The sequence below is a fragment of the Oenanthe melanoleuca genome, chromosome 14, assembly GCF_029582105.1.
Source record: "Oenanthe melanoleuca isolate GR-GAL-2019-014 chromosome 14, OMel1.0, whole genome shotgun sequence".
NCBI lineage: Eukaryota > Metazoa > Chordata > Aves > Passeriformes > Muscicapidae > Oenanthe > Oenanthe melanoleuca.
In genome coordinates this window covers 14,437,724-14,464,511 of record NC_079348.1, presented here as the reverse complement: position 1 = coordinate 14,464,511, position 26,788 = coordinate 14,437,724, and the positions used below count along the sequence as shown (strand labels likewise).

The 26,788-nt window shown below is 53.1% G+C and overlaps 2 protein-coding genes across 6 annotated transcripts in view; both read right to left on the bottom strand.

Annotated features, from left to right (window-relative positions):
* Positions 1 to 1,742, bottom strand: part of WDR90 (WD repeat domain 90) — a 33,659-nt gene extending 31,917 nt beyond the window's left edge. The window contains exons 1-2 of one of the 3 annotated variants that reach the window (XM_056503066.1): positions 1,690 to 1,742; positions 30 to 121 (exon numbers count right to left, since the gene is read on the bottom strand). In XM_056503066.1, coding sequence (XP_056359041.1) covers positions 30 to 121; positions 1,690 to 1,699 — 102 coding nt within the window. In that variant the 5' untranslated portion in view covers positions 1,700 to 1,742. Of the gene's footprint in view, positions 1 to 29; positions 177 to 1,689 lie in introns of those variants that run through there. The other 2 variants (XM_056503067.1, XM_056503065.1) reach the window with 2 other exon arrangements.
* A 125-nt stretch (positions 1,743 to 1,867) lies between these two features.
* Positions 1,868 to 26,771, bottom strand: CFAP70 (cilia and flagella associated protein 70). 3 transcript variants are annotated; one of them, XM_056503068.1, is made up of 27 exons: positions 26,598 to 26,771; positions 25,316 to 25,430; positions 22,884 to 23,070; positions 22,505 to 22,600; positions 22,095 to 22,174; positions 20,873 to 21,046; positions 20,296 to 20,478; positions 19,792 to 19,883; positions 18,681 to 18,777; positions 17,518 to 17,652; positions 15,110 to 15,244; positions 13,953 to 14,044; positions 12,271 to 12,331; positions 10,897 to 11,088; positions 10,209 to 10,340; positions 9,267 to 9,392; positions 8,617 to 8,750; positions 8,421 to 8,536; positions 8,117 to 8,272; positions 7,132 to 7,221; positions 6,403 to 6,491; positions 5,516 to 5,671; positions 4,315 to 4,476; positions 4,061 to 4,150; positions 2,978 to 3,079; positions 2,168 to 2,215; positions 1,868 to 1,982 (listed from the first exon to the last, which is right to left on the bottom strand). In XM_056503068.1, exons 2-27 carry the CDS (start codon positions 25,424 to 25,426, stop codon positions 1,902 to 1,904), a joined length of 3,117 nt encoding a protein of 1,038 aa, XP_056359043.1. In that variant the 5' UTR covers positions 25,427 to 25,430; positions 26,598 to 26,771; the 3' UTR covers positions 1,868 to 1,901. The 3 variants fall into 3 exon arrangements, with proteins under 3 accessions (XP_056359043.1, XP_056359044.1, XP_056359045.1); XM_056503069.1 differs by having other exon boundaries at positions 13,953 to 14,041; positions 26,598 to 26,726; XM_056503070.1 differs by lacking the exon at positions 4,061 to 4,150 and having other exon boundaries at positions 1,870 to 1,982; positions 26,598 to 26,726.
* Between the last annotated feature and the right edge of the window lie 17 nt (positions 26,772 to 26,788).

Genomic DNA, 26,788 nt, shown 5'->3' with positions numbered 1-26,788 from the left:
AGTGCCCCCCACCCAGGGTGCCCCGTTACCGTGAGGGCGGCCACATCCCCCTCCTTGGCAGAGCGCTTCCACTCCTCCACACGGAAGTGCTTGAAGATGTTCAGGTAGGGACGCTGCCAGGCTGCCAGCACCGGGATCATCGGGGGGACAGAACCCCAGCCTGACACCCCTCACTGCCCCCTGTATGCCCCGAGGTCCCCTGCCCTGCTAGCATCTCACTGTCTGCATGTCCTGAGTCTCCCCAGTGTCAATGCAAGCGCGGTGATTCCCCCATTATCTCTTTACCCGAATTCCCCCCAGCCGTGGTGACACCCCCAAGCCCTACTGTCCTGCTGATGATCCCATTACTCCCCTCCTCCAGCCCCAGGCATGCCCCTAGAACCTCCAAGCCCTGCACTCCTCCAGTCCCAATGACATCCCCGCCACCTCAGCAGCCCTGACCTTGCAGCCCCGGTGGTGTCTCTGTGCCCCGAGCATGGTGGCAGACCTGGTAACCCCATATTCCAGGTCCTCCCACCCTGGTGACAGCCCAGTATCTCCATGTCCCAAGCCTCCCTAGCCCTGGTGGCACACCATTAACTCCATGTGCAGAGCCCCCATGGCCAGTGACGCCCTTGTATCTCAGTGTATGCAGCCCCCCAGATCCAGCAACACACCTGTGCCCGGTGACACCCCCAGTACCCCCATACTCTGAATCCCCCGTGCCTGCTGACACTGCCCCGAGCCCTGAGCTCCAGTGACGACCCTGTTACTGCCATGCTCTGAGCCCCAACTCCAACCAACCCCAGCATGACTGTCATCCCTGTTACCGCCACGCCACAAACCCACAAACCCCTCGGCCCCCGGTAACCGCGTGTTCCAGAGGTCCCTGTGCCCGGAGCACACCCGCCCCCCGGTGACGCCCCCGTTATCCCTGTGCCCCGAACCCTGCCAGAGCTGCCCCAACCGCAGTGACAGTCCCGGCACCCCCGTGCTCCGACCTCTCACAGCCGGTGATGCCTCGGTTCCCCCATCCCCAGTGACGCCCCGTGTCCCTCCCACGCTCAGTGCCGCCCCCATGTCCGCCATCTCTGCTCACACCCCATTACCCAGTGTCCCCCATCCCCGCTCATACCCCATTACCCCGTGTCCCCCCAATGTTTAGCCATGACTCCCATCCCCGCTCACACCCCATTACCCAGTGTCCCCCATCCCCGCTCATACCCCATTACCCCGTGTCCCCACCATGTTCAGCCATGTCCCCCATCCCCGCTCACACCCCATTACCCCGTGTCCCCACAGTGTTCAGCCATGTCCCCCATCCCCGCTCACACCCCATTACCCCGTGTCCCCACAATATTCAGCCATGTCCCCCATCCCCGCTCATACCCCATTACCCCGTGTCCCCCCCATGTTCAGCCATGACTCCCATCCCCGCTCACACCCCATTACCCCGTGTCCCCCCATGTTCAGCCATGTCCCCCATCCCCGCTCACACCCCATTACCCCGTGTCCCCCCAATGTTTAGCCATGACTCCATTCCCGCTCACACCCCATTACCCCGTGTCCCCACAGTGCTCAGCCATGTCCCCCATCCCCGCTCACACCCCATTACCCCGTGTCCCCCCCATGCTCAGCCATGACCCCCGTTAACCCCTGTCCCCCCCTCCAATTCCCGCTGTCGCCCCCGGTCCCCCCGCGCTCCCCCACCTGCCGCCATGGCGCGCGCCGCCGGCTCAACCGTCCCGCGCGGCCGCAGCCAATCAGCGATGCTCTAGTGCTTGTCACGTGGTTATGCCCCGCCCACACACCCGCCCCCCACGTTCTGGCCACGCCCCCGTCCCTCCCCGCGGTCGCGACACGATCGCGACAGAGGCGGGCACGCGTGCTCGGGGTGAGGTGCGTTTATGTGCCCGGGGGGCTCAGAGCGAAGGGTCGCCGAAGCCGAAGCGGTGCTGGGCGGCGCGGATCTCCTGCAGCAGCGCCTCGTTCTGCAGGCCGAGCTGCGGAAAGGGCCGCGGGGTCAGGGCCGGGCTGCGCGGCACTGCCCAGGACATACGGGGCTGTTCGGTGGCTCGGCTGCGACACCGGCGGGACAGCGACCATCCCGCGGCACCCCCGCACGCCCAGCTCGGAAGGGATTAGGGTGCCTGCAGCCCCGCCCGCCCCGCGGGGCACGGACACCAACCTTGACGGTGTATTTGTAGCACTGCTCTGCCTCCAGCTGCCGCCCGCCCTGCAGCACAGCACCGGGGAGCCAATCGTGCGGTGGGTTAGGCAGGAAAAGACCCCCGAGACCATCAAATCCACACATTCCCTCAGCTCTGCCAAGGCCACCGCTAAACCATGTCCCCAAGTGCCACATCCACGTGGCTTTAAATGCCTCCAGGGATGGTGACCCCACCACTGCCTTGGGCAGCTGTGCCAGGGCCTGACCCTTCCCATGAAGACATTTTCCCAGTATCCAACCTAAACCTCCCCTGGCACAACCTGAGGCCATTCCCTCTTGTCCTGTCCCTGTTCCCTGGGAGCAGAGCCCGACCCTCCCGGCTGTCCCCTCCTGTCAGGGAGTTGTGCAGAGCCAGAAGGTTCCCCCTGAGCCTCCTTCTCTCCAGGCTGAGCCCCTTTCCAGCTCCCTCAGCCTCTCCTGGTGCTCCAGCCCCTTCCCCAGCTCTGTTCCCCTCCCTGGACACGCTCCAGCCCCTCAGTGTCTATCTTGCCATGAAGGGACCCAACACTGACCCCAGGATTTAGGGTGCCTCAGCAGTGGAAAGACATGAGATGTCCCTGAAACGACCTTTGTAAGAAAGCTTAGTAGGGAGGACATGCCCTGGGGCAGTCATTACCTCATGGTGCTGCTTTTGCCATCCCAAGCACAACCCCCAAACTTTTATCATGGAGCTTTAGACCAGCTCTTCATGAGCAGATGCCAACCCCTCACCCACAAACCCCCCCATAAATCCCTACTCCATCAGGCTGGAAGGGGCTGGGCACTCACCTGCAGGCAGATGAGGGCGAGATATCCCCACACTTCAGCGTTGGTGTTATTTAGGGCATTGGCTTCAGAGAGGGCATCTTCTGCTTCCAGCATCTCTTCCAGCTTGGGGGAGAGAAGGAGAGGCATGGACAAATGATGAAGAGCAGGCAGAAGGGGCTTCCCAACTGAACAGGCATTGCTCTAATAGCAGAAGAAATGAGTGCCACAGAAGCTCCTAAGTGAGCTTTCCTGACAGAAATTCAGGGGAGAGGATTTAGGGCACAGACAAGGAGTTATCCTCAGTGCCAGAGCATCCAGATCTCCAGTCAGGAGCAGGAGCTTCCCACTGCTGACCCCTGTGGGATCACACACTGTTTCTAAATTAGCCTCCAGCTGTAAGGAAAGCAGCACAAAGCCCTTCACCTCCAGGAACTGAGTGATCCAGCTCCATGAGGAAACATGGCTGTGTTCCTGCTCCCTATTCCTGCTGTGCAGCAGCTCTGGGCAGGCAGGGGTAGCTGGTGCCCAGGCCACCACTCACCTCCCTGACCTGATCACAGCCTCCCAGGAGGTAAACATTTGGCCAAGGGGGAAACAGAAGTTCAGATTACTTCCCTGATTGCTTCCTCAGCCAAACTTCCTTGGAGGAACCTGGCGAGGTGTGCCTTAGGGAGATACTGTGCTGTTGGTGGCTGGGTGTCCTTGGCAGCCCTTCAGAAGTGCTGGATTCCCTTGGACAGGGAAAGCACTGAGATTCCTCCCTGCTGACATCCCACTCAGTGCCTTGGTGGTGACATGCAGGTCATGTGCAGGCAGGAACTCGGAGCAGAGCCCAGACTGTTTGCCATGACACCCTGGGGAAGGAGGTGCTGGCAGGAGCTGGGATGAGGGGGAAGGATGGCTGTTCCCAGAGCAGGAGCCGAAGATGACACCATGAGGGTGCCACGCTGGGGCTGTCACAGCACACAGAACATGATGGCCTTTGGGGACACTGGCTCACAGGCAGCCAAGAGTTGCTCTAAACAAGGGGACCCTGCAAAAGCCAGCCCTGTGTCCCTTGCCACCATCTGAAGCCCAGAGGAACATGAAGGCAGCTGCACTCACCCTGTAGCAAGCGATGCCCACGCCCAGCCAGGTGAGACAGGAGGCAGAGTTGTCACAGGCGAGCAGGTAGATGTGCTTGGCCCGGCCATACTGCCAGGAGAGAGAGACACATCCCTCTGCATCCTCACACCACACACAGGGCTTTGCCAAACACCCTGCTTCCATGGGGCTCAGACACCCACTGTCCCCACTGCTGCTGCAGGAGTGATTTGTTTGGTGGGAATTTCCTCTCCACAGCCCAGCTGGCTCCTCACCTCTTTCTCTTCCAGGTAGATGGAGCCCAGGCGCAGGTAGACAAAGTGCAAATCCACAGCATCCTCCACAAAGCTGATGACTCGCTCGTAGCATTCCTTTGCATTGACAAAGTCCTTCTGCAGGTAGCACAGGTGCCCCTTCTGAGCCCAGACATTTGGATTCTGTGCAAAAAAAAACCAGGAGTGAGATATGGATGGGAGAAACACCTGAGAGGGGGGGCTGGGACACTGCAAGCAGCAGAAAGGAGGAGCTGAGCAGTGTTTAATTGTATTATCACAGTAATGCAATGCTGTGCATTGCGGGCACCTCAATTGTGGGAGGACATTGAGGGGCTGGAGCACCAGGAGAGGCTGAGGGAGCTGGGAAAGGGGCTCAGCCTGGAGAAAAGGAGGCTCAGGGGGGATCTTCTGGCTCTGCCAATCCTGACAGGACTGGGCAGCAGGGGAGGTCGGGCTCTGCCCCCAGGGAACAAGGGACAGGATGAAACAGCCTCAAGACAAGTTCAGATTGAATATTGGGAAAATTTCTTCACTGAAAGGATGGTCAGGCACTGGCACAGCTGCCCAGAGCAGTGGTGGAGTCACCATCCCTGGAGGCATTTAAAAGCCATGTGATGTGGCACTTGGGGACATCGTTTAATTGTGAATATGGTGGTGCTGGGGAATGGTTGGTTTTGATGATCTTTTGATTTAGCCTAAACAATTCCATGATTCCATGATACCAGGGAGTTAAGGTCAGTGGGCTGCCTGCAGGACACCAGCAATGGCATCCCCCTGCAGCTCCCTGCTCAGTGCCCTGCCTGCACACAGCATTCCCAGGTGTCATCTTCCCCCTGCCTTCCTTTCAAGCTGCCTCCCCAAAGCCACCCTCCTTGCAGAGAGCTCAATAGCAACCTTGTCTGCCATGAAACAGAACCCAAATCCCCCACCCAGAGAAAGAGGATCAGGATATACCTATTCAGAGAGAAAACAAAGGCAGATGCTGCAGAGGGAAAGGCACAGACAGGCTCTGAGATGCTGCCTGCCTGTGCAGGGAGTGACAAGAGGCTGTGACAATGGGATAACAGAGAGAGCAGTGCTGCAGCCACAGCCTGGTGTGCCTGCCCTCCCACTGAAATGCTCTGGGCTAGCACTGGAATGGTAAAGTGGAAATGAAGGAGGGGCATTGGGCTCACACACACTGAGACTGCACAGGAATTACCAGGGGGTCGATCTGAATGGCCTCGCACAGACATTCCTCACATCTGGGGAAGTCTTCCTGCATCATGTAGGTCCAGGCCAGTGCCATGTAGTAGGCAAAGGTGGGGCCTCCCTGAAGGCTCAGCAGCAGCTCGTGGGCCAGTGCTTTGTGAACAAACTGGGGTGGAACAGCACAGGTGGGGGTTAGGGGAGCAGGGACACCATGGACACCCCAGCAGGACAGGGCAGGAGAGCTGACTGACACCTCTCTGACTTCCACGAACACAAAACACAAAGGAAATTTCTTTTTTCCTCTCTTTTGAGTGTTGGTCTAGTGGAAGGTGCCCCTGGTCTAGTGGAAGGTGTCTCTGCCCATATCAGGGGTTTGAAATGAGATGAATTTCCAGTTCCCTTCCAAACCAAACCATTCCAGGATTCCATTTAGTTGCGTTTTGCTCTAAGCAACTCTTTCTACCTTGTCAAATTTAGGCAGGCAGCACAATGTGGCAGCCAGAGAGGTCTCAGAGATGACTTGACATGACAGGCATGTTCCAGTTGATACAAAAATCACTCCAACATACACAGGTATCTGAATCAAAGGAGTTCAGGCATCTTGGAAGCATCACAATATCTGAATGCACTGGGAAGAGCACCCTGTACCATTTCTGAGCTGGCTGTTCCCTGTGCAGCAGGCAGTGCTGGGCTGTGTATCCACAGCCAGCACTGTGGGCTCAACACTCTGCCTGGCCACACTTCTGCATCTCTGGGCAGTGGTGGCTTTGCTCCCTCTTGTGCTCGGCCTCTGGAGTAGCCATGGCTCATTTGCTGAGGCCAGGAAAGGGGCTGGATGGAGCTCTTTGGGAATAAACCAACCTCCCTTCCCACTCCTCCACTCCCTGTTCAACTGACCCGGATAGCATTGACTTTCATCAGGAATTCCACTGTCTTCATGAAGATTGTGCAGGGAGGTGGCTGAGGTCCTGAAGCAGGACATGATGCTGCAAGGAAATGTGTCTCTGTCAGTCCCAAAGTAGATTTTTATTTCTGGAGCCAAAGCAGGACCTGACATCCCAGTGGGGACAGAAAAATCCCTGCAACATGGAGCAAAACCCAGGAGGTGGGAGGGGAGGCTGAAGCAGAGATTAACTCAGCATTTCTTTCTGAAGGGCTTAGGTTTTGTAGGAGATCTGAAATTATGCTCTTCACCCACTAATTTTCCAGTCCAAACCCGGAGGAAAAAAGGTGGAAACTTATTAATGATGCTTGTCAGAGACAACTACAATGAGGCTCCTGCCTCCCCAAACCAACCAGAGGGCCCTGAGGCACCCAGCACTGCCATTTCCACCACCACTGGGGCAGATCCCACACCACACAACCAGAGGGGATCCCTAGGCACACTTTAAGAGCTGGCATCTCAGGAGGAAGAAAAGGAAGGTGCAGGGTGCAGTGAAATGAAGGAGAGAGCTGCATTCACCTTCTGGCTGTGCATCCTGAGATGTGCTGCTCTGAAAATCAGAGTGAACCTGCTTTGCCTGCAGACTCCCTGGTTTTACAGGGGCCATGGCTCACTGCTCCCACATTACTGCCCACAGTTCCCACAGGACCATCTCCCATCTCTCCACATCCTCATTCCCAAACCTTCTGGGGCTTGCTGCACTGCTGTAGCCTCTTCCTTGGATGTCACACCCTCCATTGGTGATTTGTCAGCTGAGCCATCTGGAATCTTCTCTGGAATGAAACCCCAACCAACTATTAGGTGGAAAGCCATAAACTTCATAGTTTAGAACATAAGTCCACAAAAATAACCATATATACATGTATCTATCTATATAAAAGATCTACCAGGTTTTCAAAGCTGTTCTTTGCAGGTGGCAATACCTGGGGCTAGGGTTTTGAGGACAAGATTACCATGTGAAGCCAGAAACAGATATAAATGAGGCAGGATGAGAGGAAACAGCCTCAAGTTGCACCAGGGAGGCCTATGTTCAATGACAGCAAAAAATTTATTCACAGAAAGAGTGATCAGGCATTGGAACAGGCTGCCCAGGGCAGTGGGCAAGTCCCCATTCCTGGAAATGTTCAAAAGCTGTGTGGATGTGACAGCTGGGGACATGGGCTAGTGATGAACACAGCAGTACTGGGTTAACAGTGGGACTTGATGATCTTGGAGGTCCTTTCCAGCCTTAGTCATGCCATGATTCTATGAATATCCCTTTCCTCATAATCAGAAAGGACAAAAACCCACATGTGTCACGAGCCTGCCTGCCTGAGGCACTGTGCATGAGTGGTGATAATGTTAAAAATAAAGCCAGTCAGAATTTCCTGCAACCTGGCCAAATATTTGGGACTCAGGACAGACAGTCTCAGCTCAGGCTGGACTCAGAGGAGCTCCAAAGGAAGCCTTGGCCTCAGGGTCACTGCCAAGCAGCTGGTTTGGTGAGGCAGAGCTTTCTGAGCTGTGTTGGGAGCTCACAGTGACAGCTTCCATGGAATTCTGTTCTAGCTCACAGTGCACATCTTCTACCCTTTGTACTTCTCTTAAAATCTCTCCTTCCACTGTTCACCACACAGCTTCAAGCCCCTCCCTGCTGGTGTCAGGGCAACTCCTGGGTTTGCCTGTTACCTGGGTCTGTGCTGGGAGAACTGGGCTTTTTCCCTTCTCCCTCAGCAGCCTCAAGGATTCTCTCTTCCTCTTCAAGCTGTGCTCGCAGGAGCTTTGTAGCCTCACGGAAATTCCTTTCTGCCTGAATATAATTATTCTGTGTCTCATAAAACAAACCTGTGGGAGAGACAAGGCAGCATCAGCAGACAGCCGAAGGAAGCAAAATCCTTCCCTCAGCTTGAAGCCGGGAGAAGAGGACTGGGGGCAGGAACAATGCTTGGCTCTACAGGAGTACCCTGAGCACCAGACTGGCTTGGTTTTGTACCTGAGAGAGTCCAGGCTATGATGCTGGATGGCTCTAAGCAGCAGGCATCCTCAAAGAAAATCTCTGCTTCTTCATAGTGCTGCAGCTTGACAGCTGCAATCCCACAGAGCAGCACGCTGGGGCAGGGGCAGAGCAGTCAGCCTTGCAGCCCCAGCAGGAGTGCCCTCCCCACCCACCCAGCAGGAGCACTCAGCACCTTTGGATGTTCTGGGGGTCCAGACAAACAGCCTGCTGGAAGCACTCCTGGGCTTTGGTGGCGTCCTCGTACAGGAGGCAGAAGGCTCCATAGTCCAGCCAGGACTGCACGCTGCGCTGGTCCCGAGCTATTCTCTGGGCAACAGAGATCACCACTGGAGTCAGCCTCAGCACATGCCATGCACTGGGGAGGTAACTCTGGAATGACCACGGCTTTCCTGGCCACCCCAGCCCAGCTGAGCAGGAATCAAGCCCTTGTCTATCACAGGCAAGGGTGTCCCCTAAATGGGATCGTGCTGGAAGCCCACTTCCTCTAAGCCTTCTCCAATGAACACGTGTCCTCCAGCTCCAGCTGCTGCCTCCTAGGGCCCAGTGTCCCCAGAACTGACCCAGCACATCCCACTGCCCCTGGCCTCGAGGCTGGAGTCCTGGGAGGCTGGTGACCTGGCCAGGGACAGTCTCACATCCTGCAGGGAGCAGCATCTCCCTGGGAAACGCCTCCCATTGAGTCTGATTATCCTGGTGATGCTCAGCTCCTTCCTCCCTCCACCACAGTCGGGGCTGGCTGAGCTGTGAGCACTGGCCCCACTGGGATGCTCTGCTGTGCCAGTCCACACAGGTGATGGCAGGAAAGAACTGGGACTCCCTTACCTGCTTGTAGAAGAGAGAGGCCAGTTTTAAGTCCTTGTTGGCTTCAGCTTCACGAGCAAAGAGCCAGAGTTGCTTCTTGGTCGCACAGGATGGAGGGGCAGGAGAAACATCTTCCCCAGACAGGAGCTGGTAGGGAAGGAGACAGTGTTAATTAGCCCTGGGCAAGGGAAGAGTAGCTCGTGTGATCCCAGTATGGCAGCAGGTCCCAGGCCAGCACTGCTCCCAGTACAGACCAGTGTGGCTGGGGCTGATCACTGGGAAGGACAAGCTCTGTGGTGGGACACATTCCCATCATTCCCAGATACCTCTGCCACACTGGCACCAGGCATTATCAACTTTTACAAGGATATGGAGTGACAGGACAAGGGGAATGGCTTCCCACTGCCAGAGGGCAGGGATAGATGGGATTTTGGAAAGGAATTGTTCCCTGTGAGGGTGGGCAGGCCCTGGCACAGGGTGCCCAGAGCAGCTGTGGCTGCCCCTGGATCCCTGGCAGTGCCCAAGGTCAGGTTGGATGGGGCTGGGAGCAGCCTGGGACAGTGGAAGGTGTCCCTGCCCATGGCAGGGTTGGAATTGGATGGGCTTTAAAGTCCTTCCAACCCAAACCTGTCTGTGATTCTATGATTATTCACAGCATTCTCTAGATCAACCTTCAGTGGGGCCACTCACTGGTGACCCCAGCTCCTGCTCTGCCCAGCCACTCTCACCATGTGCCAGCTACAGCAGCTTTACCAGTGGCATCTCACACCTATCCCACCATCAGGATTTTGAGCAGTGGGATACAAAGGCACTGGATCCCTGCCTCGAGTGTGCTCATGGTCCACATGTGACAACTCCAACAGATGAAAGCATGAGCCTGCTTCTGTCTTGAAGACAGAAGATCTTCACCTAACCTGGACCCACAGTGAAGCCATGGCCCAAGTCACCCAGATTTCCCCCTACCTTATTCAGGGCAATATGCATGTGGTCCACAAGGTACACATAGAGCTCACTGAGGAATGCCTGGAGCTGCTCCTTGGTCTCAAACGCTGTGGTCTTCAGGTATTTCTCCCTCACAATCTTCACCACAGAATACTGTGGAGACAAGGGACATTGGACAAGGCAGGTTCACTCCCATGCCCCCCATCAGCTCTGTAATCAGACAGAGTCTGAAACTCCAACTTAGTTCTGAGAAACAAATCCAGCCCACCACTGATAAAAGCAAAAAAAAGCAAGCAAGAGGGATTTCCTTTCCCACCTCCCTGACACAGCCTTTAGGGACAGCATGTGGACAGCTCATCTCCTCAGGACAGAGAGGGGATCTCCGGGAAAAGTGTGGCTGAGGCTGAGCAGCTGAGAGAGTGGAACCTCCTTTCCCTGCCAGGGCAGAGTAGGAATGTCAGAGCAGCCAGCTTTGCCTTTCTCAGGTTATGAGCATGGGGAAAATGCATGTGAGTAGCTCCCATTGATAAGAAGTGTTCTATTGGTGTGGGACCAAAGCAGCTTGGTGCATGCTCCATTAGAGGGGAATCCTGTCCCCTCAGTGCCCACTGCAACAGCTCCAGGTGGCAGAAAAGGATTCTGGAGCACCACATCATCCTGAGTTGCACCATGGAGCACCAGTTCCTCACTGAGAAACAGGACTCTTCACCTTAAGCTGTTCTTTAAAAGCAAAATATTTCCCAGAGGTATTGAGCTCGTAGTTGAGCTGACGCTTTTGTTCCTCCAGGGTTTCATGGTCCATCACTCCCTGGTCAGCCTGCTGCTTCCCAAAAAGTTTGTGGTATTCCCCTAGGATGGCAACAGCAACACTGGTGACACGTTTGTGATAATCTTCCACCACCTAGAAAAGAAAGAAATAAATTTCACAAGCCACTTATGCAATCAACCTTGATATGTATTTGATTTGCCACAGCCCACGCCTCCTATTAACTCCACCTGACTCAAGTCTCAATTAGTCTGTCACACATCCTTTCCTGTCCACGCCTGAGGGCTGAGAAATTATCTGCAGGTAAACATAAAAGAGCTCCTTCCTGCTAGGATTTTCCATCACAACCCAGTATTCCAGTCACTGCTATCTCTCCTATAACAATATAATTGGCTGTGAGTAAAATATACTCATTTACTGGGGGCCTTGAAACCCACAGCCTGCCCTCTTCAGCAGAACCTGTAATCTCCATAACCTTGATCCTCAAAAGTTCTTGGTGATCTGAGAAAGGTCAGGGCTGATTCTGTTCAGGTTTGTCTGAGTCTGATGAAGCACAGGGGCTGGTCTAAAACAAGAAACTGTTGGGACTCCCAGGATATAAATGTAAAGTTCTGGTAGCCTTTTTTCCAGCATCCCATTTCCTTCCAAACATCCCTGTATGGCTGCCTTCCTTCCCTTTGCTCCAGTTCTTCACCACTTCCCTTTGAATGGGATGTGAACATGAGTGATGAATGGGTTCCCAAGGCACACTGCTGTGGAGATAACACACACAGAAGAATACACTTTTCTGTGTATTTCATAGAATATGTTGAATTGGAAGGGATCCACAAGGATTGAGTCCAACTCCAGGCCCTGCACAGACACCCCAACAGTCCCACCCTGTGCATCCCTGAGAGCACTGTCCAAATGCTCCTGAAGCTCTGGCAGCCTTGGGGCCATGCCCATTCCCTGGGGAGCCTGGGCACTGCCCAGCCAGTCTTTTCCTAATATCCATTAAAACCTTCCCTGACACAGCTCCAGCTGCTCCCTTGGGTCCTGTCACCGGTCACAGACAGCAGAGAGGAAGCTGCAGCTTGTGAGGAAGCTGCAGACCCCAATGACCTCTACCCTCAGTCTCTCTTCTCCAGGCTAAACATTCCAAGTGACCTCACCACTCCTCATATTGCCCTATTCCCTTCTAGACCCTTCACCATCTCTGTGGCCCTGCACCCTTCAAACCTCATGCCCATGTTGCTGTGGGCTGAGAATGAAGGCTGTTGTGCAGAGGGCTGAGGGCAGGTGGGGTGGCAGAATGATGGCACAGGATCCCACACGTACCTTCTTGGCTCCTTCCGTCGGGGGCGGCAGCGCAGGGCGGGGAGGAATCAGCTCCTTGACCCTGGCAGGGAGAGCAGAGGAGAGTTCAGCAGATCCACTGCCAGGGATGTTGGCTTGTGTGGTGTGAGGGCTCCACCCTGCCACTGTGTCTGTGAGACACCTCACAGGCACCTGGGAGGAAAACTGAAGCTTCAGACCAAGAGTGAACAGGTCCCTACAACTGATGATTGTGGCTTTGTCATGACAGGGTTAACATTTATTGCTAACCCAAACAGCAGCAGAGCTGTATCTTGGAGCTCCTGGCTCTGCAGAGCAGGTGTAAGGAAGGAACCAGCCTGAGGAAAGCTCTGTAGAATTGGGTCACTAAACAGCCCAGACCACCCCACCCATCAGTTCCAGCATTGCTCGGTTTGGCTGTGGCACCTCATCCCTGGGCACACATCAACCCCCAGACACCACACAGCCCTGCCTGGGCCTCTGCTGGAACTACAATGACCTTTCATTAGGATTAGCATATTTTAAATTAAGATTTTATTAAGGTGAGAGTGGCTGAGCACTGGAGAAGGATTCTCTGTGTTGTCTCTGTCCCTGGATATATCTGAAAACCATCTGGACACAGAGTAATGTGCTCTGGGGAACCCTGTTTGAACATGAACCTTGGACTAGGTGACCTTCAGGGCTCTCTTGCAAACTGAATCATTTTGTGATTCTGGAATTAAAATCCCTGGTGCCAAACCAGCCTTGATTAATTTAAATTTTTCTCAACATTTCCTGTGTGCTGGACACCAAAACACCCTCAAGTCCTCAGAACACAATCCATCCCACCAAGCCAAGGTACCACAGGCCTTATTCAGGTGCACACAAGCAGGTGAACAAGGAGGAGTTACACTGAATCCACACACATTGCAGAAGAGTAGAAATGTATAAAATAGGCCAGGAAAAAGGAAAAAGAGGAGTTCACCTTCCTCAGCTTGGTCCTTCTGGAAGACAGCAGGGAGCAGTGAGGACAACACACATACCTTCAATGAATGGGTGATATTTCTGTTTGAGAGAGACATAAACCTGCACCTCTTACACCTTATTAATCTGCTGCATTTTCTATTATTTTATCCCATAAATTAGATGTTTTATGCCTTTCTAACCCATAACACAGCAGGGCTGCCACTGGACAAGAACTGGAAATCTCAAAGCAGCAGAGATGAAAGAGCAGCTCTGCAGCAGACTGACATGAAAATGAACATAAAAGCTGTGGAATGGGTAAAACATTGTGAGAGAACTTCTGGAAAGCTAAAAATGAGAGAATGCTCTGCTGAAGCAACAGCAGCACTACCCAGGGCAGTCCATGCTGGTGGCCAGGACTGACCAAGCCATTGAACATCACATGCAAGAGGCAAGCACATGGGGATTAGAGGGAAACAAAGCCCTGACAGGAACACAGACACTGCTGTACTGCTCTGGTGTCTCTTGTTTTGAGAGCAATGGCAGGGAGATGCCAGCTGGATGAACAAGTGTTTTCCCAACACACCAGATGCCACGTCTAAAGCAGTCTGGCCAAATCCTCCCCCTGATTGCTGTGGGCTTTGTCTCAGGCCCTCTTTCTGGTGTATTCCAAGGGGGGTTTGCTGTAGCAGCCTCTCTCCACCCTGCAGAGAGGAGCTGTCAGCCCCACAGCCCATCCTTACCGCCGCATGAGCTCCTCCCGCAGCCGCTTTGGGACCAGGGGCCTGTCCAGCTTTATCTCCATCATCAGGAATGTTCCTGCCTCGCTGTACTGCTGTGGAGATAAACATTGCTCCCTGTGTCGTGCTGTCTGCAGCCAGTGCTGGCACAGTGAAATACTGAGCACACAGCCACAGATCTCCAAACTGCAGAGATCCAACTTGTTTTATAACCTGCCCTCAGAATGAGTTACACCAGTAAAATCCAGGCTAGGGAAAAGGAGAGAGCCCAGATAATCAATCTGCCTGCAGAATGAATGTGCATTCCAGAGGAAGAAGCCAAAATATGAAGGGACGATTTAAAAAAATGCCTGACAATTTACAGAGACCCTCTAGCCCAGTGCCAGTCTGCTCTCCAGGTGGACATCACTGGAAGAGCTCTGGGACAGCATCTACGTAAAACATCCCTTGTCCAACTCACTCTTGAGGAATTTAATTGTGTGAAAGGTGTGAGACACCAGCACAGTGATGCTCTACAGTCTCTCCTTCTCTTTGGAGAGACATAACTACCTGTCCTTCAAGGCTGAGATCTGTGACATTTTCAGATTCTCCAGTGCCATCTGACAACTGGATTTTGGATGGGTTGAGTAATTATTAGGAAAAAGAAAAAATGTCTCTTGTTTCAGACTCAATAAACTTCAAATCTTTGCAAGCTTAGAGTGTGAGATGGTACATTTGTTCAGGCAGCATATCCTAAGATTTCAGATAAGGGAAAGCTGCAGCTTCCTTACAAGGAGCAGCTCTAATCTCTGCTGTCTGTGACCATGACAGGACCTGAGGGAATGGCTGGAGCTGTGTCAGGGGTGGATTAGGTTGGATGTCAGGGAAAGACTCTTTTCCCAGATGGTGTTTGGGCACTGTCACAACCCCAAGGCTACCAGAGCTCCAGGAGTATTTGAGCAGTACTGTCAGGCACAGGGTGGGATTGTTGGGGTGTCTGTGCATGGCCAGGAGTTGGACTCATGATCCTTCATGTTGAGGAGATTCTATGACTCTAGGACAATGAGTATCTCTCAGTTGGTTGAGGCAACACAGCATCCATCCCTGGTTCCTGCATGTCCCAACTTCCTGAGACACAGAAACAGAGTAGCCATGGTGACAGGTGCCTCCCCAGACTTTACCGTTGTAGTGAATTCTTTCTCTTCCTTAGGAGCCTTATTGGGAGCAGCTTTGGAAACAGGAGAGTTCCCCAACCCTTCCTTGACCAGACTGAGCTGTGACCTGAGATCCCGGAAAATACTGTGCTGGATTTTGGTCTGAAAAACAGAGGGAACAGAGAGAATCAAGGGACAAAGCAGGCTTCCTCACTCCTTTGCCTTAACCTCTCTCATCACAAAACACACTGTCAGGATCTTAAATGCATTAAGAGGTTTTGTAACCTCATTCTCTCATTCTAGAGTTCAGCTGCTGGTGCTCCAGGCCAGCTCTGATTCTGTGGAGCTGTGAAGCCTCAGGTTAGACTATGAGAATCAGTGGGGATCTCTCCATCTTCCCTCCAGGAACTGTGTTTTCACTGAGGACTGGCCCTTCATCCTTGTCTGAGATATGTGCTGAACATGCTGGAACCCAGATCCGTGATCCTGAATTCTTGGTGGGATCCTAGACCTGCCTCACAGTCATGGACTTGACTGGTGATAAGGGCTGCTGGATGAAGCTGGCTACTCTCACCAGGCCTGTTCCACATGTTTTTGGGGGTCCCCACCTGCCTGACATGCTCTTGGCTCCCAGCTCATTTTCTGCTGACACATGGCAGGGAATTGCAAGGAACAGGTTTGTCATACTGTGTGTTTACACTGTGTTTGACCACCTAGACAGGCTGTTCCCTCCCACACATGCTGGTTACAGGAATTGGGCTAGCAAGAATTATGGGGATCCTGGGGAGAGGAATGGACCAGCTGTAGGGAAACTCTTTAGACCAAGAGGCAACTCAAAGCATCTGGCGAATGAGAAGGACTTCACTTGTGACAGATAAATGGCACAGAACAAGCAGCCAAGGGGTCATATTCATGGCAGGGAAGCAGAGCCCAGCAGACACACTCGTGCCCAGCCCAGCTCTGCAGCAGCCAGTGGGAACAGGGAGCAGGAGAAGGGCTGGAATTCACCCTGCACCTGGACCACAGCCCCACAGGGAACACGGGTGGTAAAACCAGGCTGTTCATCTGCCCTCCTGAAACAAGCTCAGGTCTGTTCCAGGAAGCACAGACTGTGGGAAAATGGAGATGTAACTGTCACTCTTAGTAACAGAGAGGGAAAAATGCAAAGACAAATAAACCTCGGTGAGCTAGAGCTGAAAGAGCTCCAGTGACAGCTTTTTTGGTGGTTGCCGGGGGTAACGCGATCCTTTTAAAGCCACTGTTTGCTCTTCCCAGCAACACAGTTCCCTTCCCATGTTCCAGACTTGGGAGAGTGGAGTGGAGTGTGATTCAAAGCCTCTCTCAGCCCCTAGATCTGCTCACTGCCCCCCCAAAATCCCCTGCCTTGGAGAAACCTGCACCTCAAAGCTTGTATCTTTACTTTTCTCCATCACCAGAAGGGCACTCAAGGCTCAGATCCAGCTCCAGTTAGCACATTGTCCACACTGCCTGCTCCCAAACACCCACTGCTCACACTGCCTGCTCCCAAACACCCACTGCCTGCTCCTAAACACCCACTGCCCACACTGCCTGCTCCCAAACACCCACTGCTCACACTGCCTGCTCCCAAACACCCACTGCCTGCTCCTAAACACCCACTGCCCACACTGCCTGCTCCCAAACACCCACTGCTCACACTGCCTGCTCTCAAACACCCACTGCTCACACTGCCTGCTCCCAAACACCCACTGTCTGCTCCCAAACACCCACTGTCTGCTCCCAAACACCCACTGTCTGCTCCCAAACACCCACTGTCTGCTCCCAAACACCCACTGCTCACACTGCCTGCTCCCAAACACCCACTGCCTCTCCCAAACACCCACTGCTCACACTGCCTGCTCCCAAACACCCACTGTCTCTCCCAAACACCCACTGCTCACACTGCCTGCTCCCAAACACCCACTGCCTGCTCCCAAACACCCACTGCTCACACTGCCTGCTCCCAAACACCCACTGCTCACACTGCCTGCTCCCAAACACCCACTGCCTGCTCCCAAACACCCACTGCCTGCTCCCAAACACCCACTGCTCACACTGCCTGCTCCCAAACACCCACTGCCTGCTCCCAAACACCCACTGCCCACACTGCCTGCTCCCAAACACCCACTGCCTGCTCCCAAACACCCACTGCCCACACTGCCTGCTCTCAAACACCCACTGCCTGCTCCCAAACACCCACTGTCTGCTCCCAAACACCCACTGCTCACACTGCCTGCTCCCAAACACCCACTGCCCACACTGCCTGCTCCCAAACATCCACTGCCTGCTCCCAAACACCCACTGCCTTCTCCCAAACACCCACTGCCTGCTCCCAAACAGCCCTCTGTCCACTATCCCTGCTCCCAAATCCCTCTGTGCATTGTCCCTCAGTGCAGAGCAGAGCCTGCTGCTCTCACCTTCTCAAACACCTCGCTGTCCTCGTAGTTAGAGACACGGAAGGCCCCTCGGATCTGCTTCACCCCAGGGCACAGCAGAGGAGCCATGTTGACATATGCCACACCGTGGAAGGCAATCTGCTTGTCCTCATCTCCCTGGAAACACAGAGCAAGGGACTGAGATCCTGGACAGGCTGTTATTGTCCTTAAGGGAACAAGGCCACCAATCTCATTAAGAGAAGGACACACAGCAAACTGATGCACCTGATGAGCCCGTGGTTCTGTCACTGGCATGCAGCCAAGACAACCTGGGCCAATACACTGGAGTCATTCCATATGTAGAATATTAATTTTATCCAAATCCCCATGGGGACAGCTTTTCTCTCTAATTCCTGCAGTCTCTGTTCCATTCCTGCTGGATGGTCTTGTTGGGACGCAGCTGGAAGATTATCAGCTCTGTGGTTAGAAATCCAGGTGACCCTACCAGAGTTGTGCATCTCAGGCTGGACAGAAACCAAGTGGCTTAAGAGGTGTGGGAGGCCTGGCTAGAAGGATCATCATCACAGCTGCAAAATCCTGGCACTGGTGAGTGCTGAAAGGGATTTACACCAACTTATATGGCTTTGCCCTGGGATACATTAGGAGCTCTCACACAATCAGCTGCCAGGAGTAGAACCATTCTCTAAGGGATTGTTTCTCTGTTAAACCACCCTGGTTTAGATGCAAAAGCATAGCTTACCTACAGCCTGAGAAAAAATACATGAACTTCTTCAAGCTGTTACAAAACCCCACTGGCCAAAGATCAGCTCAGTGAATTACTTTTAATTCTCTTCAAAGCCAGACTGGACAAGCCTCTGAGACACCTGGTCTAGTGTAAAGCGTCCCTGCCTGTGGTAGGGGGTTGGAAGGAGATGGGGTCCCTTCCAACCCAAACTATTTTGTGATTTTAAAAGCCACCCTCTCCTTGTGCCCTTTCCAGTGAGCTACCACAGACCATCAGTGAGAGCTATAAGGACAAAATACAACCCTGTATCTATTCAGCCCTATCAAGCTGATTTTTCACAAAAACTCCTGCTCTCTGACTCACTTTGGCAGCTTCAAGGCTGATTTTGGTATCACAAAGGCCTCAAGAGGAAAATGCCTGATAATGCAATGCTACTCCACAAGCCAGACCCCACTTTTACCTTGTCCATTTTGACTTTCCCTTTGCCAGCTGAGGCCACGGTCATCCTGCAGAGCTCCACGGGCCAGTAGCGGCACTCGGCAATGCGCTTCTGCAGGCTGGGCACAAAGCAGATGCAGGATGCACTGAGGAGATGCAGAAACCCAGCTGGACAGTCCCACCTCCCTCCTTTGTGCTCCTGCAGCTGCTCTTGGGTTTGCTTCACCCTATTCCCTCAGCAAACACCCTCAGGCCATGGGAACACTGTGATCATTGTCTCCTCTACCCACTGCCGTGTACATCTATGGCACTGGCAGCTTTAAAACAACTGTGAGAGCCACACACCAGGTTTTTTCTCTCCCCCAGTTACTTCAGAAATAAGTAAGAAGACTTCAGTAAAAAACCTGAATTGTACAGAGCAAGTGGATCCTGAGCTTGCATTCAATGTGGCTGATGACTCTGACACCAGCAGGCAGGTGGATGGATGTGTAGGGAAAATAATTTTAAAAATCAAATAAGATAGAAATGAGTATTTCCACACAAGGAGTAATTTGGCTGTGAAATGCACAGCCATGATGCAGCTGAAGCCAGAAAATAGCAGGATTCAAAGATAAATGGAACACTCATCCTGATCTTGAGCATATCTGGAGCTGCTAAAGGCAACACTTATCCAATAAAAAAGCAAATGAAGAGTGCCCACATGGAGTGAAAGGTTTGAACGTATTTGGGATGCAGTAAAAACTTAATTAGCAGCTCAGAGAAGAGCTGTGGATGCCACTCTACTCCATGTCTACTCACCATAACTGCTGCCCCTTCCCTTAAATTATGGAGAGACCAGCCCCCAGCCCCAGCTGCTGGCAGCAGGAGAGCATTTGTGGCCTGGAGACAGCAGCTCCAGCCAATTCACCTTATCCCAGCACAGAATTAAGCTGCTGCCTCTAGTTCAAGGCACTTCAAGAGCTGTGCCCTTGCTCAGGTGAACACTTGTGGCCAAGAGACAGCCACACCAGCTATGGGAGGTGAGGCAGAGGCACAATTTGACCCCTGAGTGGCCCAAGGGCACTTGCATGTTGCAGCTCCTTGCCTCAGGTGATTGTGAGCATGTTCTGGGGTGGGAGGCTGGGGTCCCTTACACGGCCACGGCAGCAGCATCCAGGAAACAGCGCCTTTCCGTGTCCCACACGACTCTCTTTGTGCTCTCAGCCTGCATCCTGAATTCCCTGTCCTGTGACAAACAGCATGCAGTCAAAGCTAGGGCAGCAAACTCCAGCCTGCATCATCCCCAAAATGTCCCCAGGAGAGAACAGAATGTGAGTCAGACTGAGGTGTCCAGGTGCCCACAGCCAGGCCAGCCCTGCAGAGAGGCCAACATCCTTTCGTGCAGACACCATCAGGGTTAAGTGCCTGGCTCACAGGAGATAACACAGCTCCCAGCCCAGCAGCTCAGTGGGGCTGTTTTCTGGGACCAGACTTGCCACATTCTCTCTTGGGATGTCTCCAGCAGTGAGTCAGCATGTCTGTTGTCCCAGGGGAACCACCTCTGTGCTGGACACTGCACAGTGACCACCCACCTCCCTCTCATATTAAGTCTCTTAGCCCCTCCTGGTTCTCTTCCAAACTTGCCAGTCCTTCCTCACCTCGCTTTTGGTGAGCTCTCCATCCTCATCCTCATAGCGCCCACCAACAATGAAGGAGTCAGGTATTTTCAGAGCACCAGGGGCCAGGATGGGGCCAATGGGCCAGTTTTTGGGCCGGGGCAATGGTTCTTTTTCACCACCAGCCTTCAGGATGCCATTCTTGAAAAGCAATGGCAATTCTTTCTAGAGAGGCATGAGAAACGAAGGATTTGCATTTCTAACAGGAGCAGGAGTGAAAGGCAGCTGCTCCAAGCTGGGATAACAAAGCAAAGCAACAGTACAGGGTGCCTGGCTTAGAAAATGCACTCCACCACATGCATACAAAGAATGGAATAAAAATAAAGAGCCAAGTGGAAAAAAGCCCTGCCAGTTTGAATCCAAATCTTTCCAAACTGACCTTTGTTTGTGTTAAAGGAACACATCACACCACAGAGACTATGAGCCCTCCCAGCAAAAGCTGCTGGTGTACAAGCACGGAAGCTGTGCACCCCACGTGCCTGGACACTTGTTCCATGGGGTGGGAGCACAGCCCAAAGCCAGCCAAACGCCCTGTCACTGTGCCTGGAACCATTCTCACCTCGCCAGCTGCTGGCATTTGCAAGCAAGCCATGTAGTTTTGCTGGGCGTCAGTGCTAAAGGCTTCAGGGACAGAATAAGCTGCCTCCAGCGTGATGCTCAAGAGGTTCCCACTTGAGAACTGGTTGGCAGAGAGCAGGAGCTCTTTGGTGCTCACTGTCACTTCAAGGCCACTCTGTGAGACAAAGATAAAGTGGAGCCAGTAAACAGACAATTACAACTTGCCTGCTCTAAGGGAGAAGCAAGAAGAAACCCAAGGCCAGAACATATAATGTTATCTTGTGCTTCATCTCCGATGTAAAAGAAAACAGCCCAGCACAGGAAAGGAATTTCAGGACCAATTTGGCTCAATTGTGGTATTTGTTTGTTTAAATCACAGCCTGGCTGAGGTATGGCACATGCCCCAAGGGTCTCATAAAATGAGCTGTGGAGAGAGGAGCAGGGTATCATGAAAGGAGCCACAGAGAAAGAACATCAAGGGTGGAAAATGATGCTTTTCCCCTGGTGATTCAGAGAGCCACAGCTTTGCCTCTGCCCTATCTCCATGCTCTGTGTGCAGCCTTTAATTACCTGTCCCAGCCCTGGATGGATGGTGTGTGAGGGAAAACCAGCTGGTCAGCATTTATTACCTGTCCTCCCTAATGAGTGCCTGCCCACCCCCCCCCCGCCTTGCTCACTGTGAACTCCTCTTAAACACAGAGCTGTTAATGGGATATCCACCCCTCCAGTTCGCTCCCGGTGCTCACTGTGGGCAGGCTCAGGAGCAAAATTGGATACATTTTCCCAGCCTCATACTTCATTCCCTGTTTTAGTCACTGGGCGCTTTGCAACCTGCTGAATGAATAAGGACCTTGCAGGAAAGGCAGTCAGAGTTTGTACAATAATGGACTCAGACATTTTATCTGCAGACAGGAAGGCTAATAACGCTGGGCAGGTGACCCTGCCGTTGCCTTTCTGGGGGTTTTCAGCACTGTGCTTTCCATCTTTGTTATTTTTTGCAGAGCAATTGGGTAGCTGCACACATTAACATTTCCCAGCACGACCTCACCTATCAGAGGGAAGTAGGGACAGACGTCAGAGGGAGCGGGAAAGGCCTCCAAGCCTGTAACATATAGGGCTGTACCACATCCGTGATGAGCCAGGCAGCTGAGTCATGTTCTCCCTCCCATTAAAAAGCAGCAGAGAGCTGAATGAGGGAAGGAACAGTTCCAAATTCCACATACCGTGGCCTCGGGGTGAAGCATCTCTGATGGGGAGGCAGGCACTGCATACAAAGGAGCAAAGACCTTCAGTGAACGCACTCCTGGGAAGAAACAGGAATGAGAACAGCATGAAGTGAGACCCTCTGCTAAGAATCACAGTCGTGGAATTATTTGGGTTGGAAGGGACCTTAAAGATCATCTTGTTCCAGCCCCCTGCCATGGGCAGGGACACCTTACACAAGACAAAATCATGGTGTAATTCTGAATGCTAAGCTACCCTCTCCCTGCCCCCACCCGAGTCAGATTTTGCAGAGCTATGAAGGCCAATTTATCCAAAAGAGATGAATGGTAGTCAGGGGTCCATAAGCAGAGATCAGAAAGTGCTAGGGAGCAAGGAGTGGTCATAGAGACTGTGATTGTCAATGCTGTACCTTGCAGCAGAGGTAGAAGGTCCACCACAGCTTGGGCAAGAGGAGTGATTTTCTCTGGCTTTTTCTTCTCCTTTGGTACCACTTCTAGCACTGTCACTAGGGAGATAAAAAGAGAGAAGCTGGCAGAATTCCTTGGACCAGCAGGTCAGGCATCAAGGAGGGTCTGTGTGAGCTCTGGCACAAGCTCTTCTTCACCTCCCAAGGCTGACAAGCACAGCAAAGCCAAAGGAGCACGGGCCAACATGAAAGGAGATTCTTCCAGCTGGCAGAGATGGACAAGAAGTGCTGAGAGCCTCCCTGAAGTGCTATTCCTGAACCAGTGACTCCTGCAGCGACAGCACCCAGCTCCAAGGTGGGAGAACTGGCACCAGCTACTTACAGAGCAGTGGTTTCTGCACAAGGACATCCAAGGAGTTGGGCCCATCAGGGCTGCACTCAAAGCTGGTGCTGAAGTCGTATTCTGCTGTCCCATCTGGCATGACATGAGTCTTGGAGGAGTCTCCCAGGACTGCTCCGTTGTACTCCACACGCACCATGCTAAACAGCATGTTGCTTTTGAGAGTTTTCTGTCAAAAACAGAGCTCAGTGAGCAGCTGGCTCTGTGGCAGCATCCAGGATCAGAGTTCCTCTGGCAGCCACTTGGGTCAGTCACCAGGACAGGGCTCACTTGTGGGGGTCTGTTCCACCACAGGGATGGGGAAGAGGAGCAGAGCTTGGCCACACTGAAACCTCACCATTCCCTGTCTTTAGCAGGGAAATTTCCTGTTTTACCATGCTGTGATGCCCCAAAGATTATCAGGAGCTGTGGCAGGGGAGACAGAAAGGTTCAGGCTTCACCTCAGGAAAGACACATCTGAAACAAATCCCAAAATACTCCACTGATATTTTAGTACTTCCAGGAAGCTTGAGACCTTTGCTGCCTCCTAAGAAAGCAGCTCCTGAGCAACAGGGATGAGCTCACAGGACACCTGTGGATGTTACATGGTACAGAATGTCCTGAAATGCACAAGATAGAACAGCCTCAAGTTGTGCCAGGGGAGGTTTAGGTTGAACATTAGGGAAAATTTATTTACTGTAAGGGCAGTCAGGTACTGGCACAGGTTCCCCAAGGAAGTGGGGGAGTTCCCATCCCTGCAAGTGCTCAAAAGACACATGCATGTGGCACTTGGGAACATGCTTTAGTGGTGTCCTTGGCAGTGCTGGGTTAAAGGTTGGACTTGATGCTCTTAGAAGCCTTTTCCAACTTAAATGATTCCATGATTCTGTGAAATCAAAGGAAGGGCTCCAGCAAGCTCTTTGGGAGCTCTGCAATTTGTTGCTACACCACCTTCATACCACTTGTCTTAATCAGAGATGAGAAGATTCAGATTTTATTTTGAATTTCAAATATCTAAACAGAGGGGCTTAAACAGGGCTGGAGAGGGGCAGTGAGGGCACAGCATGTGGCAGTGGGGACCCACATGGGCAGTATCGGGCACCTGCACAGCAGAGGAAGTGCTGGGCAGCAAGCACCAAAGGGCTCCCTGCAGCAGAAACACAGTTTAGCTCTCAATCCACAGAGAAGTGGCTGAACACAAGGACCATTGTCCCCAGCCCCAGCCTCTCCTTAGTGCTGAGCCACAGGATGCCTAACCCGCCCTCAGCTCCCTCTCTCCCTGTCACTGGGGTAATTAGTTCCATGCTGGTTCTTACACAAAAAGAGATCTCTTTCACTTGGTTTTAATTTTCAGCCCTTCTCACTGTCTCCTTGAGCATACATCCTATGAATGGCTAAACAGAAGAATCCAATTAACCTTTCCCTGTACCATTAATTATCCAAGACTCCTCTCTCATCCTTCTCTACGTTGCCTCTAATTAAGCAGATTCCACACTTACAGCTAGAAGTGGACTCCACATTCTTACAGAGGGATTTTTTTTCATATTGTTGCTGTGATTATTGCCCTTTTGTAACCTCCCCTCCCTTTTGTACAGGCCTTTCTCACAGTGGAGCAATCAGAACCACAAAGCAACATTCCAGATGCAATCAATCCAGGAGTCTTTTCTTCCCAGCATTGTTTATCCTCCTCTCACCTCAGACCTCACCTAAGCTGCTGTTTGCTGAATCCATCAGTGTAAGAAGTACTTCAATACTACAATGTGAAAGCCTCAAGCAGGTGCTTTTGGATTGCTTTTTCTGTCTGCTGCTGGAGTAGAAGCAGGGATTTGCATTTTTTCTGCTTGCAGCAGGAGCTGAGCTTTCCCTCCGCATTCCCTCCCAAATGCCAGTTCCTCTGGAAGACTTTAAGGACAGCTGGGAGAATCACATGGAAATCACAGCAGTGGTGGTTTGATTGGCACCAGCTCATAGCCTTGAACTGGATCCACTGCCTTTTTAAAACCAGAGCCACCCTATTGCTTTCAATATGATTTCATCCAGCTGGAGCTGGGATGAAAATCTGGCTTTACACCTAATGTGAGGTCCTTTCGCAGGTTTTTGTCTCACTGATCACATTTTTGCTGTGTTCTCCTTTAAAAACCTGCCATTTCCATAAAGTTAAAGGAGGCAGAGAGGTACATTTCATCCCAGCATCTCTGACCTACTGCTAGGGAGGTGTGTTCCCCAATTTATGAGCCTCACAAGCTTTTTCCTCTGTGTGAACTCCTCAGCGGGGAGGAGGAAGCCACAGTGTGGCATTGCTGAACTTCTGATACTCCCACCACTCCTTCCTTTAGCCTCATCACCCCCCACCTGCTCTCACAGGGGATCCCAGTGCACACAGAATTGCTCTGGCCTTGTTTTTTAAATTAGTAGAGATATTTTCAGAACTTTACCAGGTTCTCTCCACTCACGACTGTGATCTGCACTGGTATTGGCAGTGACACAGTGGGAAGAGCTGCAGCAGCAGGCTCCTTCCCACTAGCCAGCCCCGCAGGGACCTCCATGGCTCTGCAGGAGAAAGAATGAGGAAAGAAACATGAAACTGCTCCATTCCTCTCCCAGATACCTCTGCAGGACACAGCAGTGCTGGTTGCAAGCGCTATTCAGGGCTTGGCTGTCAAAACACCATTGAAAGCAGAGGGCTTTGGCAGTGACGAATCTCTCACGAGGTGCAGGGGAAGGACTGGGAAAAATGTAATGTGAAAATTATCCATCTCTGTAAGCTTCACCCAGCTGCAGCTCCCAAGAAAGGTTTGTTGTGCCAGGCTGCTCTCAGCTCCCAGTACATCCCTGGCTCTTTCACTCCCTTTTTAAGTTAATGGTGATCCCACAGGCCAAAGACTGACAACCATCAGCCCATGTCCTCATGGCTCCTAAATGCAGTGGGGACCTGGGTCCATCTGCTCCACAGGTTCCTGAATCCCTCAGGATTCCCTCAGGGCTCTCCAGGGCCTGGCAACCCCCTCAGGGCAGCACTGATGGGCTCAGGGCTCCTCTCACCCTGGTGTGCTCCTGCAGCCCCTCACAACCAACAGTCCTGGGGGTCTTCCCAACCTGGGGGTCTCCAGCAGCCCCTCACCCATGGGCCTGGCAGCTCTCCTGCCCCAGAGCAGTCCTGCAGCCCCTCACCACAGGCCTGGCAGTTCTCCTGCCCCAGAGCAGTCCTGCAGCCCCTCACCACAGGCCTGGCAGTTCTCCTGTCCCAGAACAGTCCTGCAGCCCCTCACCCATGGGCCTGGCAGCTCTCCTGCCCCAGAGCAGTCCTGCAGCCCCTCACCACAGGCCTGGCAGTTCTCCGGCACCAGAACAGTCCTGCAGCCCCTCACCAAAGGTCCTGGGGGGTCTTCCCGACCTGGGGTGCACCTACAGACCCTCAACCACAGGCCTAAGTGCTCTACTGATCCAAGGCCTCCTGCAGCCCCTCACCCACGGGTCTAGCGGTTCTCCTGCCTCAGAACAGTCCTGCAGCCCCTCACCCATGGGCCTGGCAGCTCTCCTGCCCCAGAACAGTCCTGCAGCCCCTCACCAAAGGTCCCGGGGGTCTTCCTCACCTGGGTGCACCTACAGACCCTGACCCATGGGCCTAAGTACTTTGCTGACCCAGAACAGTCCTGCAGCCCCTCACCCCCTGGCCTGGAAGCTCCCCTGCCCCAGAACAGTCCTGCAGCCCCTCACCGAAGGTTCTGGAGGTCCTCCCGCTCCGGGGGGATCCTGCAGTCCGTCACTGGAGCCCGCGGGCCACCGAGCGGCGCCGGGGCTCGAACCTGCGGCTCTGCCGACCCGGCGGAGGGCTCGCGTCCCGTCACCACAGCGACGGGGCCGCTCCCGCAGGACCCCGAAACCTCGCGGGACCCCGGCCCGGCCGC

Excerpts from the sequence above, each read along its gene's own strand:
- CFAP70 (XM_056503068.1), bottom strand. The coding sequence starts at position 25,426 with ATGGAGGTCCCTGCGGGGCTGGCTAGTGGGAAGGAGCCTGCTGCTGCA. Across the intron at positions 8,537-8,616 it reads GACCCCCAGAACATCCAAAG|CGTGCTGCTCTGTGGGATTG; the intron begins GTGCTGAGTGCT and ends CCCCTGCCCCAG. Across the intron at positions 6,492-7,131 it reads AGTGCAGCAAGCCCCAGAAG|CATCATGTCCTGCTTCAGGA; the intron begins GTTTGGGAATGA and ends ATTTCCTTGCAG.